Source organism: Nomascus leucogenys, chromosome 14 (assembly GCF_006542625.1).
Source record: "Nomascus leucogenys isolate Asia chromosome 14, Asia_NLE_v1, whole genome shotgun sequence".
NCBI classification, from domain to species: domain Eukaryota; kingdom Metazoa; phylum Chordata; class Mammalia; order Primates; family Hylobatidae; genus Nomascus; species Nomascus leucogenys.
This window is the reverse complement of record NC_044394.1, coordinates 32926289-32945950: the sequence shown is the minus strand read 5'-3', so window position 1 is coordinate 32945950 and position 19662 is coordinate 32926289. Positions and strand designations below refer to the sequence as shown.

General features: G+C 35.3%; 2 protein-coding genes across 2 annotated transcripts in view; one reads left to right on the top strand and one right to left on the bottom strand.

The window, feature by feature from the left end:
- Positions 1 to 19662, top strand: part of PPP3R1 (protein phosphatase 3 regulatory subunit B, alpha) — a 72194-nt gene that overhangs the window by 45701 nt on the left and 6831 nt on the right. The window contains exons 3-5 of the mRNA XM_003262477.4: positions 16911 to 17087; positions 18278 to 18337; positions 18939 to 19123. Of these exons, the coding sequence (XP_003262525.1) occupies positions 16911 to 17087; positions 18278 to 18337; positions 18939 to 19123 (422 nt within the window). The remainder of the gene's footprint in view (positions 1 to 16910; positions 17088 to 18277; positions 18338 to 18938; positions 19124 to 19662) is intronic.
- PNO1 (partner of NOB1 homolog) overlaps positions 5431 to 19662 on the bottom strand; it is a 40966-nt gene continuing 26734 nt past the window's right edge. The window contains exon 6 of the mRNA XM_030827944.1: positions 5431 to 5452. Coding sequence (XP_030683804.1) covers positions 5443 to 5452 — 10 coding nt within the window. The 3' untranslated portion in view covers positions 5431 to 5442. The remainder of the gene's footprint in view (positions 5453 to 19662) is intronic.

Sequence of the window (19662 nt, the reverse complement as noted above, 5' to 3'; positions counted from 1 at the left end):
CCACATCTGGATTGATTTAAAAAATCTACAAAATCGCTTGTGACCTTTGGGGAAATTTGAACAGTGATTATTTGATACCAAATAATTAATTTTTAGGTGTGATAATGTTACGATGTGTTAAAGAGTTTTTATCTTTTAGAGATAATACTGTTTAGGCTGGGTGCAGTGGCTCCCCCCTGTAATCCCAGCACTTCGGGAGGCCGAGGTGGGTGGGTCACCTGAGTTCGAGACCAGCCTGACCGACATGGTGAAACCCCATCTCTACTAAAAATATAAAAAGTTAGCAAGGCATGGTGGTGCATGCCTGTAAACCCGGCTACTTGGGAGGCTGAGGCAGGAGAATTGCTTGAACCCAGGAGGCGGAGGTGGCAGTGAGCTGAGATTGCGCCATTGCACTGCAGCCTGGGCAACAAGAGTGAAACTCCATCTCAAAAAAAAACAAAAAAAGATAATACTGATTAGTTACAAGGAAATGATATGTCTGGGATTTGCTCTAAAATAACTGGGGTGGGATATAGATAACATTTTTCTTATGTTTAATGGTTGAAACTGGATGATGAGCATATAGAATTCATTATACTCTTTTTTCAACCTTTGTGTGTGTTTGAAATTTTCTGTTATTGAAAAGTTGGGGTTTTTTAAATAAATGGAAAAGGGGAGAAGGAAGTAACCAAGAATAAAATCAATAAGAAATAATTATTTAATTACAATTCAGAATGGCATGCAGACTCTAAGCTTTAATAATAAGTGGATGTTTAAGCTAATTTTCACCAGTAAAAGAATTGGGACTTTGACAGTGGAAGCATAATGCCTGGCATAAGGCAGATGCTGAGTAAATACTGGTTGACTGAATCAGCTAGCAAGAGCTCAGAGCTGGATTACATAGACAACTCGTTGGATAATTTTAAAGGCTGTATACCTTTGGGAAAACCTGGTAGCTACTAGTCACCCCGTTTGTTTTCATAAATAATAACCTATAATGGTATGGTGCTTACTATGTCCCAGGAACTATTCTAAGCACTTTACATACATTAATTCTTTTAATCCTCATATTAGCCTCAGGAGAGGGGCACAATTACTTTCCCCGTTGTGCAGATGAGGAAATAGAAGCAAAGAGACTTTAAATAACTGGCTTAAGTCACACAGCAGGTGAAGTAACAAAGCCATGATTTGATCTTAGGTCATCATGCTTCATAGTCAATATTTTTAATCATAATATTGTATAGTCTGTCTTTAGTAAATCTTAAAAATTAATGTTATAATTGTCTACATGAATAATTCTAGGCAAGACTAGATTTGTCTTAAGACATAGGTATTCTGATATATATATATATATATCAGAATATATATTTTGTGTGCGTGTGTGTGTGTGTGTGTGTATGTCATTCAATTCAGTGTTGGATTTTTATTGAATTTATTCTAGGCCATTGTGACTTTATTTCTGTTTGTTGGCTAACCTCTCTGGACTAGGAAATGTATACTCTGTTGAGGTGATTTGCTCAAAGTGGAAGCCTTAGTTCTAACTTGGCATGATAACTTGGAAAAGTGACTGAGTGCAAGATATTACTTTAGATAATTTAAGCAGAAGACTAGATTGGGGCACAATTGAAAGTAAGAGTGGAAAATCAGATTCAGCTAATTGTTGATAAAGCCAGTATAATTCTGAATGGTTTAGATAAAATTAGTAAACACAAGGGCTGTTTTGTAGACTAAATGTAGGTGAAAGATTAAATTTTTTATCTGAAAAGATTTCTCATCTTTCTTTTGTTAGAAGGTCCCCTAAGAAGAGCTTGGCAGACTCTGAAGGAACCTCCCCTTTTGCATAATGAACTGCCAGTAGAAACCTTTCTAGCCATTAGAACACTGTTTCTGTTTTCAGTAAACAGTTTCACATTCAAGCAGTTTTGTTTCTGGTTTGAGTATTTACAGGTGAGATGTGAAAGTTTAAGCATAATAACTTTGCTGTTAATGTCTGCTTTTTTTTTTTTTTTTTTTTTTTTTTTTTGAGAGGGGGTCTCGCTCTTTCGCCCAGCCTGGAGTGCAGTGGCGGAATCTCGGCTCACTGCAAGCTCCGCCTCCCGGGTTCGCGCCATTCTCCTGCCTCAGCTCCCCGAGTAGCTGGGACTACAGGCGCCTGCCACTGCGCCCGGCTAATTTTTTGTATTTTTAGTAGAGACGGGGTTTCACTGTGTGAACCAGGATGGTCTTGCTCTTAATCACATTGGTCTCAGGGAGGTTTGCTGTTTTGAAAACAGTGTTTTCAGAGAAAAAGATTATCTGCAGTTAATTTGATTTCCTCCTTCATTTCAGCATTTTTTTTTTTTTTTTTTTTTGAGACGGAGTTTCTTTCTTGTTGCCCAGGCTGGAGTGCAATGGCACGATCTCGGCAGACTGCAACCTCTGCCTCCTGGGTTCAAGAGATTCTCCTGCCTCAGCCTCCCGAGTAGCTGGGATTACAGGCGTGTGCCACCACACCTGGTTAATTTTGTATTTTTATTAGAGACAGGGTTTCACCATGTTGGTCAGGCTGGTCTCGAACTCCTGACCTCAGGTGATTCACCCACCTTGGCCTCCCAAAGTGGTGGGATTACAGGTGTGGGCCACTGTGCCTGGCCCTAAAAGTGCCATTTATTGTTAAAACATTGTATGCCATTAATTTTGAAATTGACTTGTGCAGTTGTTGCTTTAGATTAACATCTTCGTAAATTTATTATACAGTTAATGTTTCTTAGACAATTTACCAGCTGTCATTTATCATTTACTTGGTAATTTAGTGATCTGAATTCTAATTTATTTCACCTAGTCACTGAGAATTAGTTATGCCTTGCCTGCTCTCAGTAAAGCATTAGAATTAAGTAATGACGAGAAGAACAAAGGGTTTTCTTAAGTATAGTAAGAACTTAAATACTTTGGGTTACCTTGTTTTAGTGTTACAGACGGTTTTTAATAATCCCTGGATTCAAATTAGCCGGGCGTGGTGGCGGGCGCCTGTAGTCCCAGCTACTCAGGAGGCTGAGGCAGGAGAATGGCGTGAACCTGGGAGGCGGAGCTTGCAGTGAGCTGAGATTGTGCCACTGCACTCCAGCCTGGGCGACAGAGCGAGACTCCGTCTCAAAAAAAAAAAAAAATTATCTGGACTCTCTGGTATATATTAAATATTTCAAGTTTTTAAACAAGTAGTCTCAAGTAAAGGACTGGCCGGGCGTAGTGGCTCACACCTGTAATCCCAGCACTTTGGGAGGCCGAGGAGAGTGGATCACCTGAGGTGGGGAGTTCGTGACCAGCCTGGCCAACATGGTGAAACCTCGTCTCTACTAAAAATAGAAAAATTAGCCGGGCGTGGTTATGGGTGCCCGTAATCCCAGCTACTTGGAAAGCTGAGACAGGAGAATCACTTGAATCCGGGAGGCAGAGGTTGCAATGAGCCGAGACTGTGCCGTTGCACTCCAGCCTGGGAGACAGAGCGAGATTCCGTCTCAAAAAAAAAAAAACAAAACCAAAAAACAGAAAGAAAAAAGAAAAGGAAGGACTAGCTTTATTTTCTTTATCCACGCTGTCAAATTTTGGTATTGTGGCAGCACTAAGAAATTTGCAGTTTCGGTAATGAGGTTCATGACGTATAGTAATCTGGTTATCTAGCACAAATTGGAGTAATTTGAAGAAATCAGTTACTTTAGCTAGTGAAAAAGTCTAGCTATCTGCCTAACAAAAATAAAACTTCTTGGATATTTCTCAGAATGTTAGAGCAAAAGATAAAAGATATGGAAAAATGTGCAAGGAAAGAATGATTTGGAGAACACAGAGTGATAGCGTCTGACTGAAAGAAATTTCAGAAGCTGTATTAGATAAAATAGAAGGGGAAATAATCAGTGAAATAAAAGGAGAAATTTCTCTTTCTTGAAAAATTGAATCTTTTGGTTAAAAGCATTCTGATTGCCAAGATTAGATGAAAGAACATCTATGTTTAGTTTCAACTTCTTTTGTAATTTTAAAATTTCAAGAATAAAAAAACCCTAAAAACCTCCAGACATAGAAGTTGTTACCTAAAAAGAATAGGAGTCAGCTGGCATTGGACTTCTTCACAGCAGCAGTATTGGTAGAAGGCAGTGGAGTAATACATTCAAAGTTACGAGTTTCTAATCCAGAATTTGATAACAGCCAAATGATCACTCAAATGTGAGAAGAAAAAAAGACATTTTCAGAAATTTAAGGACTTGGGAAGGTTAACTTAAATGAGTTCTTGAATATGTACCCAGCAAAATGAAATAGAATTTCAAGAAAGAGGTGAAATGAGACCCCAGAAACGGAATTCCTAACTAACACACCAGTGAAAATCTCAGGATAACAACTATGCCATAGGCCTAGAAAGCAGTTGGTTCAAATTAGAACGAAATGGCAGACTTGTCTGTGAAGAATGTCTTCAAGAAGACAGTAAAAGCCATTATGTGAATTATGTGGTGGAATTTTTTAATGTTAAGATAAAGTCAACGAGAGAAAAAAAAGAAACTGGGGGATGCAGTATGACATTCTTGGCAGTAAACCACATTAAGCTTTGGAGGAGCCATACGTCTAAGTCAGTCTTGAATAATGGAGGCCGAAAGTAAAAGAAGACTCTTAAATATGCATTCTTTTGTGGAAATACAATTTTTTTAAAGGAAAATAGGGTGGAGAGTGGAGTGTGGTACAAAGCTAAAGAAAGGTGCAGCTAACATTCAAATGCAACATCACATAGGAACAGTAGATAAAATAAGAGGAAGATCTGGAAAATGTGATGTAATGGGATGGGATTGGACTTGATATATAGAACAAAGAAATGCTTTAGGAGCCAGATCTTTTGAATAAGATGTATCATTGAAGTAAGCAATATACATTTTAGTTTAAAAAAAAAACAGTATATCTTTAAGCAGAGTTATTAATAACAGAATACTTGAAGGTGTATTTGTATAATATTATGAATACATGCTTTTCATTAACTTACTGCCTGTATTGATTTGAACCATAATGTGGATAAACCAAAAGGAGAAAATAATACACAGGCCTTCAGTAGGAAAAACGGTAATATACATGTTGAGAGAAGGGTTAGAAAGGACGTCTTAGTAAAACATGGTCTGATTTTTATCAACCTGGAGTGAGAAGACTCTTACTCTCTTTTCTCCACATTTAGCCCAGAAATGCAGGTTGGGGGAATAGCAATGATGCATAGTATCTCTTAGCCTAAGGCTCCTTGCTGACTCTTCAGATGGAACTAACATAGGAAAAGAAATTAGATCAGAAAGTATTTCAAGAAATCCCAGTCACCTCACTTTGTCATCAAGCTTTATAACATTGAGCAGCTTACCTAACTCCTTGGGTTTGTTTCCTCATCTTGAGTTTGTCGTCTTCAAGGTTTCTTGTTACTGCTTACGTTACATGGCTTTTCTATGCTAGATTTTCTCGTGAAGCTCACTGAGCTCTGAAAACAATTCCAAGAATGTATTTTTAGGATTGTTATAAGTGTTCAGCTTCTTTTGTGACATCTTTGGACATCATTCATTGGGTGAATGAGTTCTAGTGTGTTGGTCATTTTTAGTCTTTTTTTATATAAGGAAGGAGGAAGTCAGTGGTATGTGGTATTTATATTTTGAAGGAGCAATCTAGAAAACAAAACGCAATCACAGTATCAGTAATGAAAGCACTGAAATCATTGCAGATCCTTACAGATGTTAAAAGGATAACAAAAGAATGTTATAAGCAATTTTATGCCAATAAGTTCCATACCTTAGATGAAATGGACAAATTCCTTGCAAAACAAATTACCAAAACTGACAATAAGAGGAAATAGTAAATCTTAATAGCCTTTTATTAGTTAATAAAATTGAATTCATATTTCAAAATCTTTCTACAAAGAAAATACTAAGGTCGAACGGCTTTACTGGTAAATTCTATCACATTTAATGAAAAGAAAGAAAGAAAGAAACCCAGTCTTATCTAGACTCTTAGAAAATAGAAGCTAGCATTACCTTGATGGTAATACCAAAGACATTATAATAAAATCAATATGGAATATAAACCAACATTATTTGAGAATATATGTGCAAAAAATCATTTAGTATTTGCAAGTCAAATTCAGTGGTGTGTAAAAAGGATGATCAAACACAACCAAGGGGAATTTTAAACCAGGAATGCGATTTTAACATTCAAAAATTAATGTAATTTACTATTTTGACAAAAGAGAAAAAAAAAACATGATCTTCTCAGTAATTACAGCAAAGTGTTTGGCAAAATGTAATATCCATTCATGATATTAGCGAATTAGGAATAGAAGGGAACTTCCTCAGCCTGATATTGGGCATCTACTAAAAAACCTTTACTTTGTTCGTACTCATATCTCATGGTGAAAGGCTGAATGGTGTCCACCTAAGACTGGGGAAGAAAGCAAGATTTTCCACTTCTGACCACTTCTAATCAACGTTGTATTAGAAGTCCTAGTCACAACATGGTCAAGAAAAAGAAAAAGACATTGAGATTGGAAAGGAAGGAGTAAAATTGTTTTTATTCCCAGATGACATAGTTTTATATATATAGCAAATGTTAAGTTACTAGGACTGATGTGAATTTGGCAAGATTGTAGGATACAAGGATAATATACCCAAACAATGTAATTTCTGTATAATAGTAAAGAACAATTAAAAATGAAATGGGGCTGGGCCTGTAATCATAGCACTTTGGGAGACTGAGGTGGGCAGATGACGAGGTCAGGAGATCAAGATCATCCTGGCCAACATGGTGAAATCCGTCTCTACTAAAAACAAAAATTAGCTGGGCATGGTGGCACGTGCCTGTAATCTCAGCTACTCGGGAGGCTGAGGCAGGAGAATGACGTGAACCCAGGAGGCGGAGGTGGCAGTGAGCCAAGATCGTGCCACTGCACTCCAGCCTGGGTGACAGAGCGAAACTCCATCTTAAAAAAATAATAAAGTAAAAATGAAATGGACAAGTACCATGCATAATAGAGTAAAAATGTAAAATATTCAGGTATAAGTTTAACCAGATATGTGTAAAATCTGTACTCCAAATTACAGGAAATTATTGGAACTTAAAAAGACCTACACAAGTGAAGATATATACCACATTCATAGATTAGAAGACTTGTTACAAAGATGTCAGTTCTACTCAGACTTATCTATAGCTTCTTCAAGACCTTCCCAATCAAATTCTTAACAAGATTTTAAAAAATTTACCAAACTGATGGTTAATTCCATGTGGAAATGCACGGGTCTTAGAAGAGTCAGCGTTTTTAAGCAGAACAAAGTAAAAGGACAGCTCCTTGATTTAAAGATTTACCATAAAACATAACACTGTGGTACTGGCATAAGGTAGACTAAAATCAGTAAAACAGAATAGAGGGTCCAGACTCATTCATTCATATATATATATAAAAAAAATATGTTTACACATATATATGTAAATATATATGTAAAAATATATTTACATATATAATATCTTTACATATATATGTATGTTTACATATATATATATTCTTTTTTTTTTTTTGCCAAAGGTGCTGTTGTAAAGGGAGCCTTTTCAACGAAACAGCTATATTTCTGTATGGAATAAAAAGTCATCTATCTTTCTACATATATCATATATTTAAAAGGCATCTAATATAGATCATAGATTTAAACGTAAAACAATGGAACATCTAGAAGAAAACATAGGAGAAAATCTTCATGATCAAGGATGGGCAAAGACTTAGTACACACGAAACAGGAATCATAAAGGGAAAAAATTCGATTTCATTAATATTGAAAAGTTTTGGTTTTAAAAATGCACCTATGAAAAGGCAAGCTCACAGACTGGGAGAAAATACTATTAGAAAACACCTAACAAAGGACTTAGATCAGTATATACAGAATTTCACAAATCTCTTAGATAATGCTTTTTTTTAAAAGCACAATTCACTAATAAAAATATATGAAAAAATAGGCAATACCACATGTTAGCAAGGATGTGGAGCTACTGAAATAATCATATATTGCTGATGGGAGAGTAAAATGGTACATTACTTTGGAAAACTGACAGTTTCTGAAAACCCTGTGACCCAGCAATTCCAGGAAAACGTTTGTTTACAGAACTACACATTAATATTTATAGTAGCTTTACAGGAATGTCTATCAACAGATGAATGCATAAACAAATTGTGGTATATCCATATAGTGGACTATACTGCTCTGCAGTATAAAGGAACAAACTGACACATGCAACAACATGGATTAGTGTCAAAAACTTGGTGAGTAAAAGAAGATAGACACAAGTACCTACTGTATGATCCTGTAGACATTAAATTCTAGATAGAATTTAGTTATAGAAAGAACAGTGGTTGCCTAGGGTGGTAAGAAAAGGGTGATTGACTGCAGAAGGGCTCAAGGGAGTGTTTAGGGGTCATGGAATGTTCTTTTATCTTGATTGTAGTGATGCTTCCATAGGTATATGCATTTGTCAAAACCTGTAGAACCATATACTTAATAATGCATCATTTGAAGGTAGTTATTTCTCGAAGTTGGCTTAAGTTATTTTAGCATTTTTAGGCCACGCGTTGTGCCTCACACCTGTAATCCCAACACTTTGGGAGGCCAAGGTGGGCAGCTCACCTGAGATCAGAAGTTCAATACCAGACTGGCCAACATGGTGAAATTCCGTCTCTACCAAAAATACAAACATCAGCAGGGCGTGGTGGCGCATGCCTGTAATCTCAGCTACTCCGGAGGCTGAGGCACAAGAATTGCTTGAACCCAGGAGGCAGACGTTACAGTGAGCTGAGATCACACCACTGCACTCCTGCCTGGGTGACAGAGTGAGACTCCATTAAAAAAAAAAAAAAAAAAAATAGCATTTTTATTACAATTTGATACTTATTTTGTTGGTGGTGATACCGAGTTTTTGCATATTTGACAATTGCATGATAATCTTTAAAGTATGTAAGAAATCTGGAAGCTCCAAAAAGACTCATTACTTTTTGCAGTCTAAGATTATATTTCTCGAATGTAGACCTTTTAAGTGGATGAGTTTTTCACGTATTTAAGGAAAGGTACAACACATATATGTGTGACTGTGTTCATGTTTATTTCATAATATACTATTTCAAGTCTGTCATAATATTGGTAGGGTGCTCTCTTTGCTTTGTTCAATGGTAGTCAAACTGTACAGAATATCAATATTAAACTTCTACTTGGTACACAACAAGATCATTATAAAACTGGAGAATTCTTTTGGAGCTTTTTGAAGGTTTTATCTGCTGCGCCCCCTGGTGGATTTTACTTCTCATTGGGGTCACATGAAAATACAGCCATTTACCTTCTTAGGAGGTGTCTTTATAAAATCTGTAAAGTTTTTAAGTTAATCTTTATGTTGAAAAACTTCTCAGTAACTTCTGTTGATAACACTATGAGGTTTTTTTTTTTTTTTTTGGTGATCTTCACAAGAGTTATTCAGTACAAGCTTTTCCATAGATAATTTTGCCATGTCTGATGGCTTTTTTCCAAAATACCTCTAAGATAGAGATTCCGGGATCATGTACTGGAGTAGTAGTTTCTAATAGTTCTCATTCTATAATATGGTTCTAAATTTCTTGCTGTACAAAAGAGATTGGAGAATCGTGTCTTAGAAATAGTACGTATAGTTGGGATAAGCCTTGAACATATTATGGTGCCAGAAATTAAGGAAGTACTAAAAAAAAAAAAAAAAAGAAAAAAAAAGGTTGTTGAAAGGCCACATAGGAGCCAACCTGAAGATTTAATAAAGACCAAAGCTGGAACAATTTGACTAACAAAATAATGATAGTACTGGATTTTAAGTCATGTACTAAAATATTCATGAGTCCATGCCAATGTAAGTATTTTAATAAATAAACAGTGGAGAAGGCACTGGTTTTGGTTTTGTATTTTTTTTTACAGGAGCATCCCACTTAATGTAGAAAGAAAGACGGGAAACGAAATTTATTATTAGGCAAATACCATGGTAATAAATGTGGCAGACAGGACCTGCTGATGGATGCCAAAATTAGGTCAGAGTTTGAGGAGAAAAGAGTATTTGCACAGTCTCAAAGTATTCCCTACCCCCTCTCCTCCCAGGATATTTTTTTAACTGCAAAGGAAAAGATAGTAGATTTATAGTGGAGAAATCTGGCAGCCACCACCTTGGCCAAGTGATCAAAGTTAACATCACTAGTAATAAGACATATTGACGTCATGAGCCCCTTGATACAGTGTACTGGAGGACACAATATCATTTCTGTGGTATTCTTACCCCAAATGCCTAAATGCATTCTAATCACGAGAAAACAGGAAGCTTAAACTGGGGGAAGTTTTACAAAATACTGGATCAAAAGTTTCAAGGTCATGAAAGACAATCAATCAAGAGTTGTCACAAATTGGAGCCAAGACTCAGGAGAAATTACAAAAAAGTTACAAAGATTAAGAGTTCTTGAATACCCCTCAGCCAAGTGGGGATGTTAACATCTCACAGAATTATAGTACAGTTATCAACATCAAGAAATTAACATTGGCTAAAGAATATTAAACCACATACATGAGTGAAAAAAATGGTGAAACTTGCAGAGTGTTATTTTTCTTTTCCAGGATTCTCTCCTGGATCCCACATTACATATAGTTGTTTCTTTCAAAATATTATTGTTAGAATTTAGAGAGACTTGCTTTGTTTTAAATCAGTTGGTGTATTAATAGGTAATAAGTTATTTATAAAGTAGCTATTAAAAGAATTTCCTGATGAAGCAATAGTCTTGTTGCTTTTTTCTACTACACAATTATTGGGAATTGGCTAAAATTTGAGGAAAGTTTTGTTTTTCTGCCATTCTGTTTATTTCATTTTCTTTTCATTCCAAAAAAATTTTAGCATCACCTAAAACAGTTTACACTTCTTTAAGTTGTCTTTACTTTTAATCCCAACAGTTGAATAGCAGCTTGGTGTGTATGTATTAATAGCAATGCTTTCAGAACCAGAAGACTGTGGTCTCTTCCTTACTATTTTGAAATTTCTTATATTCCTTTTTTTCTAAATGAGAGAAATATATAAGGGAGATGATTTATGTTTCATCATCTGAAAGTGTGATGAATGAATATGTAACCTTCTATTTCTATTAGTATTATATTGCCGCAGTATTAATATGTCCAGTTGAAAATACTAAAATTTAGTGTAGCAACATGAGCTGTCTAAAAGCAAGTGCTTAATACTTTTATGTAGTAACATTAACAAGATTCTTGGAGTCACTTTTTAAAATGAGTTACCGTCTGAATTTTACGTTTATCCGTGAGAACCTTCAGAGTGCATTGATCGAGGTTAAGTCTCAACAGTCTGTTTTCTATATAAACAATCTACCAATTCCTTATTAGTAACTTTTTATATTTCATAAACTCTGACTAAAATATCTAAGTTTTTGCCACCTTGCTTAAATTTTAGATAACAGTATATGACTTGCAGATTATTTTAATATTTTGTCTAATATAATGTCAACTGAATATGTAGGCATTTTCAACTGTTAAGGCATTCCTCCCAAAGTTGTCCTTCCAAAAAGTAGAAAAATAACATGAGTTTCAACCTGGCAAAACATATGAAAAAGAGTATCTCTGAGTCACAAGATGAGTCAAGAGGGTGAGGTTTGTTTTTCCTTGTCCATCTCTTTTAAGGGAATATGATCCTAAGCAGTAGGAAAAAAAAATATTTAATGAAAAGTGGCACCAAAAGTTAGAATTTGTTCTTCAGTATTTAACTGGTGCTAAGTGCAGGTCTTCTATAAATATACTGAAACTAAATTTAATGGTGCTAACAAGATGGGTTTGATCTACTTTAGAGATCTGTTCCTAATTTGTAGGTGATTGCTAATGCCGATATTTCAAGAATTAAAACTCTGTTTCATACTCTAATATTTTACTGCAACACAGCAATACTGCTGGCAAGTGGAAGTGCTTAAATAACTGCCCCTTAGGTGCCAGTAATGACCAAATAAATCATTTTGTTTGATACCTAAAATAACTATTACCATTTGTTTTCGAAGGCTAACTTTCTTAGATCTTGGCTTTAAAATTTTTTCCTGGCTTTGCTTTCGAAGCTGGCGATTTAAAAATATTCTGGATATTTAGGTATGGATTCCTCTAGTTGCTCAGCCTCAACTAGATTGTAAATACTGAGTATTTAGTCCATCTTACTCATCATCGTAATCCTAGCTGAAAGGACGGGAGGGAGATGAGGAAATAAATGAGTGGTTGGAGAAAAGATACTGCCTCTTTACACACTGCACTGGCTTCTTAGCTCAAGATCAGTTTTAGCTACATGGGGTATGTGGGAATGATGATGAATGGAAAGATTAGGTAGAGCTTGTTCCCTCCTAGTCATATTAAAGGGGCTTTTTAAAAAGTCGTTTATTGTCAAGGTAAAATGTAATCACTGGCACATTGCTTTGCCTTTGAGGAAAGTTTTGACTACTCATCCAGAGCAGATATCAACTACTTTATAATGTTTCACAAGATACTAAAACAAGTAAATAAAATTTAACTACTCCTTCTAAGGGCTTTTGACAGGGAGTGAGATAATGATACAACTATAAGATAAATCATTAGTAACAAACCCCTTTCTTTTATCAGAGAAAAATTGATAGGTGTCTCATCAATGGAGAATTCAGGCAAGGACATTCCAGCAGAAGGTTTATAAGGAAATGGAGGTATAAAATCTGTACTTTAGCAGAGATGTGCCAAGAGCATTGTAGCCAAAGAAAAGGAAAGGGGGAAAGAGATAAGATGGAAATTTAAATTTGAGGCTAAGTATTGTCAAGGGCTTTAGACTTTTTGTATTAGAAAGCTACTAGAAAATGTAAAGCACAGGAGCTAGCCATTTGGCTGAATTTGCCTTTTAGAAAGATTACTGTTGGCAATGTAAAGAAGATGGATTGAACCACATATATTTATTTGATATATGATTATTATTTTCAAGTATTCTTAATATTTTTTATTCATTTATTAAGACTGGAATGCTATCTTCTTGATTAGAGGAGTTTTCTGAGTAGCTAAAACAATCCTTTAAGTGCCTCAATTTCAGTTTCTTGATAAACAACTTTCTAAACTATAATTAATGTCCCCACTTCAATAAATAGACTCTAATAAATAGTTTGCATAAATATTATGATACTACATTTCTGCTTTTCCTCTTCCCATTAATCATACAGCCTAGAAGAAATGATCCTGATTTGTCCACTTAAAGTTTGTGGAGACATCGTCTTTTCTTATCCACTCAGATCACCTTTGTGATCTGTTATGTTTAAATTCCCTGTCACCTTTCCTAGTCTGTGGTTGTAAACTAAGGCAAAACTGAAGATTGGAAGAAGAAAATAATTAACTAATCCTTGGTATATGTGTAAAAAATTAAGGCAAGCGTGGAGAGGGTAGCTATTGAGCAAAATCTATGAACTTTGAGACACTGTTCTGAATGGTTTGCTGATTGGTACCTGGTTAGCTCATAATTTTAAATACTGATGGCATTTTAATCAATAAGTTTTACATTTGAAATACTTATTAATACTCACTTAAAACATTATTAAAACCATAATTAAGCACCTGTTATATGTGATGCTCAGAGCACCAATGAAAAAGTCATGGACTCTGCCGTGAGGTGGGGTAGACATGTAAATAAATAAGCGAAAAGCATTTGTAGGACTTTCATTATATTTTTTCTCTTTCAAGAGTAAGGGTGTGTCATTTTATAGATAGAAAATGGGGAAATAAGGTTTATTTCAACAGTTTGCATTTATGTCACATATTCCATTAAAGAAGGAATACTCTTTAGTAGAGGGATAAAATGCTTATGTAGTTGATGTGCTTATGAAGTGCTTATATGAACTTTTTAATCAGATTATTTATATACATTAATGTGCTACATAATAATTTTTGGTCAGTGGCTGACCACATATACACAGTGGTTCCGTAAGATTATAATGGAGCTGAAAACACATATACAGTCATGTGTCACTTAACGATGGGTTGCTTTGAGAAATGCATCATTAGTGTAGCCTAAGTGTATAGAGTTTACGAAGTCTACAGTAATGTCCTAGGCCCTTACATTAACTCACCACTCACTCACTGACTCACCCAGAGCAGCTTCCTGTCCCACAAGCTCCTTTCATGGTAAGTGCCCTATACAGGTGAACCATTTAAATAAAATTTTCATACTATTACTGTACCTTTTGAATGTTTAGATATGTTCAGATACGCAGATATTTAGCATTGTGTTACAATTGCCTACAGTATTCACTACAGTAAGATGCTGTACAGATTTTGTAGCCTAGGAGCAATAGGCTGGACCATATAGTAGTAGGCTGTACCACGTAGGTTTGTGTAAGTACACTCTGATGTTCATACAATGATGAAATCTAATGATGTGTTTCCCAATGTAACCCCATCGTTAAGTGACGCATGACCGTATATGTATTTTGCTGTTTGCAGCAGTATTTAGATAAATTTTTCATCACAGCATTTCTGATACATGTGTTCTAGAAAACCTCACATGCCATGCAATCATATCTGGGAAAAATATGGATAGAGTAGACCATTCAAATTATGCAGCTTTGTTTGTAACAGAGTATTAACATAAACAGTAATGATCTTAAAAATACAAGTACAAATTAACTGTACAAATGAAACACCATGGCCCATCACTTATGAGCCTTAAACGGGGACTTGTGCTTCTTTTAAGGTATGGCACAGGTTCTTGAAGTTATTTGCTTTAGTAGAAACTACTTTTCTAAAATTCAGTAGTGAGCCAGTGTATGGCTACCTTTATTAGTAGTTTTGGGGGTGAAGGGGGGAGCATAAAAACAAAAGAAATTGTCTTCACAACTTCTTCATCTGTGTCCTTAGTTTTCCCCAGACAGCATAACAATGTTAGAAAGACTTGAGGTTCTTAAAGCCCCTAAACTTGTTTTCTCTAAAGAAAGGCACCTCTTCACTATTGTTTTCTTAAGGTCTTCGTATATTGAGGTTTTTTGTTTTTTTGTTTTTTTTTTTTTTTTGAGACGGAGTTTCCCTCTTGTCGCCCAGGCTAGAGTGCAATGGCGCCATCTCAGCTCACTGCAACCTCCGCCTCCCAGGTTCAGGCGCTTCTCCTGCCTCAGCCTCCCAAGTATCTGGGATTACAGGTGCCCTGCCATCACTCCTGGCTAATTTTTGTATTTTTAATAGAGACGAGGTTTCACCACGTTGGCCAGGCTGGTCTGGATCTCCTGACCTCAGGTGATCCACCCGCCACGGCCTCCCAAAGTGCTTGGGATTACAGGCGTGAGCCACTGCGCCCGGCCTTTTTTTTTTTTTAAAGAAACTTGCCTCGATCCTTTACTGTGAAAAATCCCTGTGAACCAATTAAATTTCCATGATTACTGACAACACTATTCTCCTTCCTCTTTACCAATTATGTATGAACTAATTCATATTAGAACACCATCTTGTGGCTGTAGTTTTTACTTTGATAGTATATAGTTCTATTTTAATATAATTTATATTTAAAATATATGCTTTAATTTTTAAGTTCTTACAGTGAGGGTGCCATATATTTAAGCTGTCAAAACAGCTTGTATTTGTACTCTTTTCTAGCGTTGTGGGCCATAATATATATATATACTCATGGGCAGTATAACATTTGCCTTCTTAATTTTCTTTTTAAAAATTGTTGTATTTAATTTATTTTTAATTTTTTGAGACGGAGTCTCACTCTGTCACTCAGGCTGGAAAGCAGTGGCGTGATCTCAGCTTACTGCAACCTCCGCCTCCTGGGTTCAAGTGATTCTCCTGCTTCAGCCTCCTGAGTATCTGGGATTAGAGGTGCGTGCCACCATGCCCGGCTTATTTTTGTATTTTTAGTAGAAGTGGGGTTTTACCATGTTGGCCAGGCTGGTCTATAACTCCTGACCTCTAGTAATCTGCCCATGTTGGCCTCCCAAAGTGCTGGGATTACAAGCGTGAGCCATTGCACCTGGCCCGTTGTATTTAATTTAAAAAATATATTTGTAATTATTATTTCTATAAAGTCATGATCAAAATTACTTATGTGTATTAGTCAGATATTTTAAAGGAATGAAAATGATGTAATTTAGAAGAAAACAGCTTAAACCTGTTTTTTCAAGAATTTATATAAGAGACCTGACACTGAATTTTTGTGGAGTACTTACAAACTAATGTAAACATTTCTTTTTAGTTATTCTTTCTCTTTTAAAGTGTTGACAAGTGAATTTTGTTAGCTGTTTGGTTGTTAAATAAAAACTGGCTTATTTGCTCAGACTTGCAAAGTATCTCTGGAAGAATATTCAGGAAACTGGCAACATTGCTTTCAGAGAAAAGAAATGGATATCTCAGGGTGGGAAGGGAGGGAAACTTTGAATTTTGAATACCCTTTGAATTTTTGAGTCATGAACTATTAGAAATAAAGTAAATTAAAATTTAACAAGAAAAATGAAAATGAAAGTACTTTGGTGTACAGAACAGAGGTTGATTGAACCTGTCTGGTAGAACCTCCGTGATCAGCTTAGCATTGTCAGTCCTGAAATAATCTTTTGTGACCTCCATGATCAGCTTAGCATTATCAGGCCTGGAATATCTTGAGACTCAGCATACAGCGGATGTATGTAATGGCAGGTGCAAACAAACAGAAAGGTAACCAAATACAAGTATTTATGTTGTACTTACTCTATTAGAATAAATTAACATTATAATATATACCTCTTTTTATCAAATTGGGAATTAAACTATTGGATAACTGTTGGATTTTTTTCCCCCCTATAACTATTATAAAATTTTTCAGAATCTTGCTACTGCCCATTAGAAAGGATTTGGGAACATTTTTAAAAAATTCTTGCTACCTTTTTTGTTTGCTTTTAGTTGATGCGGATGAAATTAAAAGGCTAGGAAAGAGATTTAAGAAGCTTGATTTGGACAATTCTGGTTCTTTGAGTGTGGAAGAGTTCATGTCTCTGCCTGAGTTACAACAGAATCCTTTAGTACAGCGAGTAATAGATATATTCGACACAGATGGGAATGGAGAAGTAGACTTTAAAGGTAAGAAAGTAGTTATTTTTTATAATCACAAGTTAGATAACCTATTTGTATTCTTACAGCTCTGTGTAAAAAAAAAAAAAAGTGTTTATATTCCTTGTGACCTTACAATAATAGATTATGTTAAAACCTCAGCGTCTGTGGCATATGCACCTTAATGAACTAGGACCTTTTACTTTGTGGTTCAGAAATGATTAAGTTGTTCTTTAGGATAATCTACCAAAAAGCAGGGGACACTCAGTATCTCCTTTCTTTTTAGAAAATTAATCTCACTTTAGGGCAATACTGTATATTCTTATATACATTAGAAGCTGCAATTCCTTTTTTTTTATTTTTTATTTTTTGAGATGGCGTCTCGCTCTTTTGCCCAGGCTGGAATGCGATGGTATAATCTCGGCTCACTGCAGCCTCCGCCTCCTGGGTTCAAGCAATTGTCCTGTCTCAGCCTCTTGAGTAGCTGGGATTACAGGCGCGTGCTACCACACCTGGCTAATTTTTGTATTTTTAGTAAAGACGAGATTTCACCATGTTGGCCAGGCTATGATCTCGAACTCCTGACCTCAAGTGATCCATGTGCCTCAACCTCCCAAAATGCTGGGATTACAGGCATGAGCCACCACGCCAAGCCAGTTTTTTTTGTTTGTTTGTTTTAACAAGTAAATAAACATTTCACAAGAGATTTGTCAATAGATTTTATTTTAGTTTGGAGAACAGAATTATAAGTGGAGGGATATAAAACTGATTATGATTTCAGGCAGTGAAGAAAAATGATCATTTGTCATGAAACTTCTAACAGCCTATTTAAGTGATTCACAATTTTGAAACAGAAGTCTAAAGTTTTGTGTGTGTCAGAACAATTTATAGTGGTTTTTTTTTTAAAGCCCCTTGTTACAGTCATATTCTAAGTGGAAAGAGTTAAACAACTTAAAGAATATGTTTTGAGTGTTCTTTTATCTTGCACTTAACAAATGTTTGTTCAAATTGATTGACCTTAGAGAACTCCAAGTTCAAATAAAAAAATAGAGACCTTGTTTGTTGAGGTTTCGAATTTGGCAATTTTATTTTTAAACGTTGCTAGTAGTACTTTTGTTTTGCAGCAAAGAAATATCCTTTTGTGGGTATGTAAGGTAAATATGTTTTTTATGTAAAAAATTGGAAGTTCTGATTTGTGAACATTTTTAACTCTTATTCAGAATTCATTGAGGGCGTCTCTCAGTTCAGTGTCAAAGGAGATAAGGAGCAGAAGTTGAGGTGTAAGTATTTTTTTCTTCACTGACTTCATTCTTTTACACTACCATCATTTCATACTGTATTACAGAATGCTTTTTAAAATAATGAAAAAGATGTTTTTTATTCCAGATCCTTAGACATAACTGAAATTTTACATTCTGGTAAATCCTTTTAGGACATTTGCAACTACTATATTTGAATAATGTGTCATTGCTGCTTTTAGTTGGATAGAAGGAAAACAGTTTCTTTCTACTGAAAACAGCCCTGTAAACTACATATGTAATTTAGAGAAGAGATTTTTTTAGTGAAAGTGGGAAGAAATGTTCTAAAGAACCGGAGAGGTTGGAGTTGTTATTATATCTAGTTTTTTCTGTGCAGAAACTGAAGCTTAGCAGGGATAGTTAACTTACTCTAAGCTCCACTAAATCTGCTCAGGCAGTCTCAAAAGCCCATACTTTTAACGAACTGTGTTAAACTGTGCCTGAGGACAACTCTATTTTAAGGAAGGAGACATCCTCATAGTCATAATTTTGATGTTTGTCAGTTTACTATTTTCTGTCTTATTGAAAGCATTTAGTTGTGATTGCTTTGTAATTGGAATTGATTTTCCTTCCCTTTTTTTAGTTGCTTTCCGTATCTATGACATGGATAAAGATGGCTATATTTCCAATGGGGAACTCTTCCAGGTATTGAAGATGATGGTGGGGAACAATCTGAAAGATACACAGTTACAGCAAATTGTAGACAAAACCATAATAAATGCAGATAAGGATGGAGATGGAAGAATATCCTTTGAAGAATTCTGTGCTGTAAGTACAAAAGAGCTGGTTCTTCCATTAGTTATGTTTCAGCAACATATTTTAAAAACCACTTAATAGAAAATTTCCATATTTTGTCCTAAAAACTTAAATATTTGATTTTTCCTAATTGCCCATATTGTTTTGAAATGTGTTCTTCATTGTAATTATTAATTAATTATTATTCTCAAGAATTAATATTCTCAGTGATCCTCTGATAAATGCCACAAGGATACTACTTATTGTTAATAGCCTCTCAAATTACAACTAGGTTATACTCTTAAGGTTCATTTAATCACTCATTGCTTCTGAACAGAAGCACAACCACAACCACTTAGCTTCTCTTCGCTACTTATGCCCTAAAAACATAGAGAGTAGGCTTTTTGATGTGTTACAAGGATTTTAAACTGCAAGCTAGAGATACTAGAGAAAACTAGAGCATCCAGAGTAGATGCAAAGATAACAAAGTTTTGAAATTTTTGTGTCAGTAATGATTGGATGCTTCCATAGAAAGGTTTTCTTCCTCCTTTTTATTTTTAAATGTAAATCAT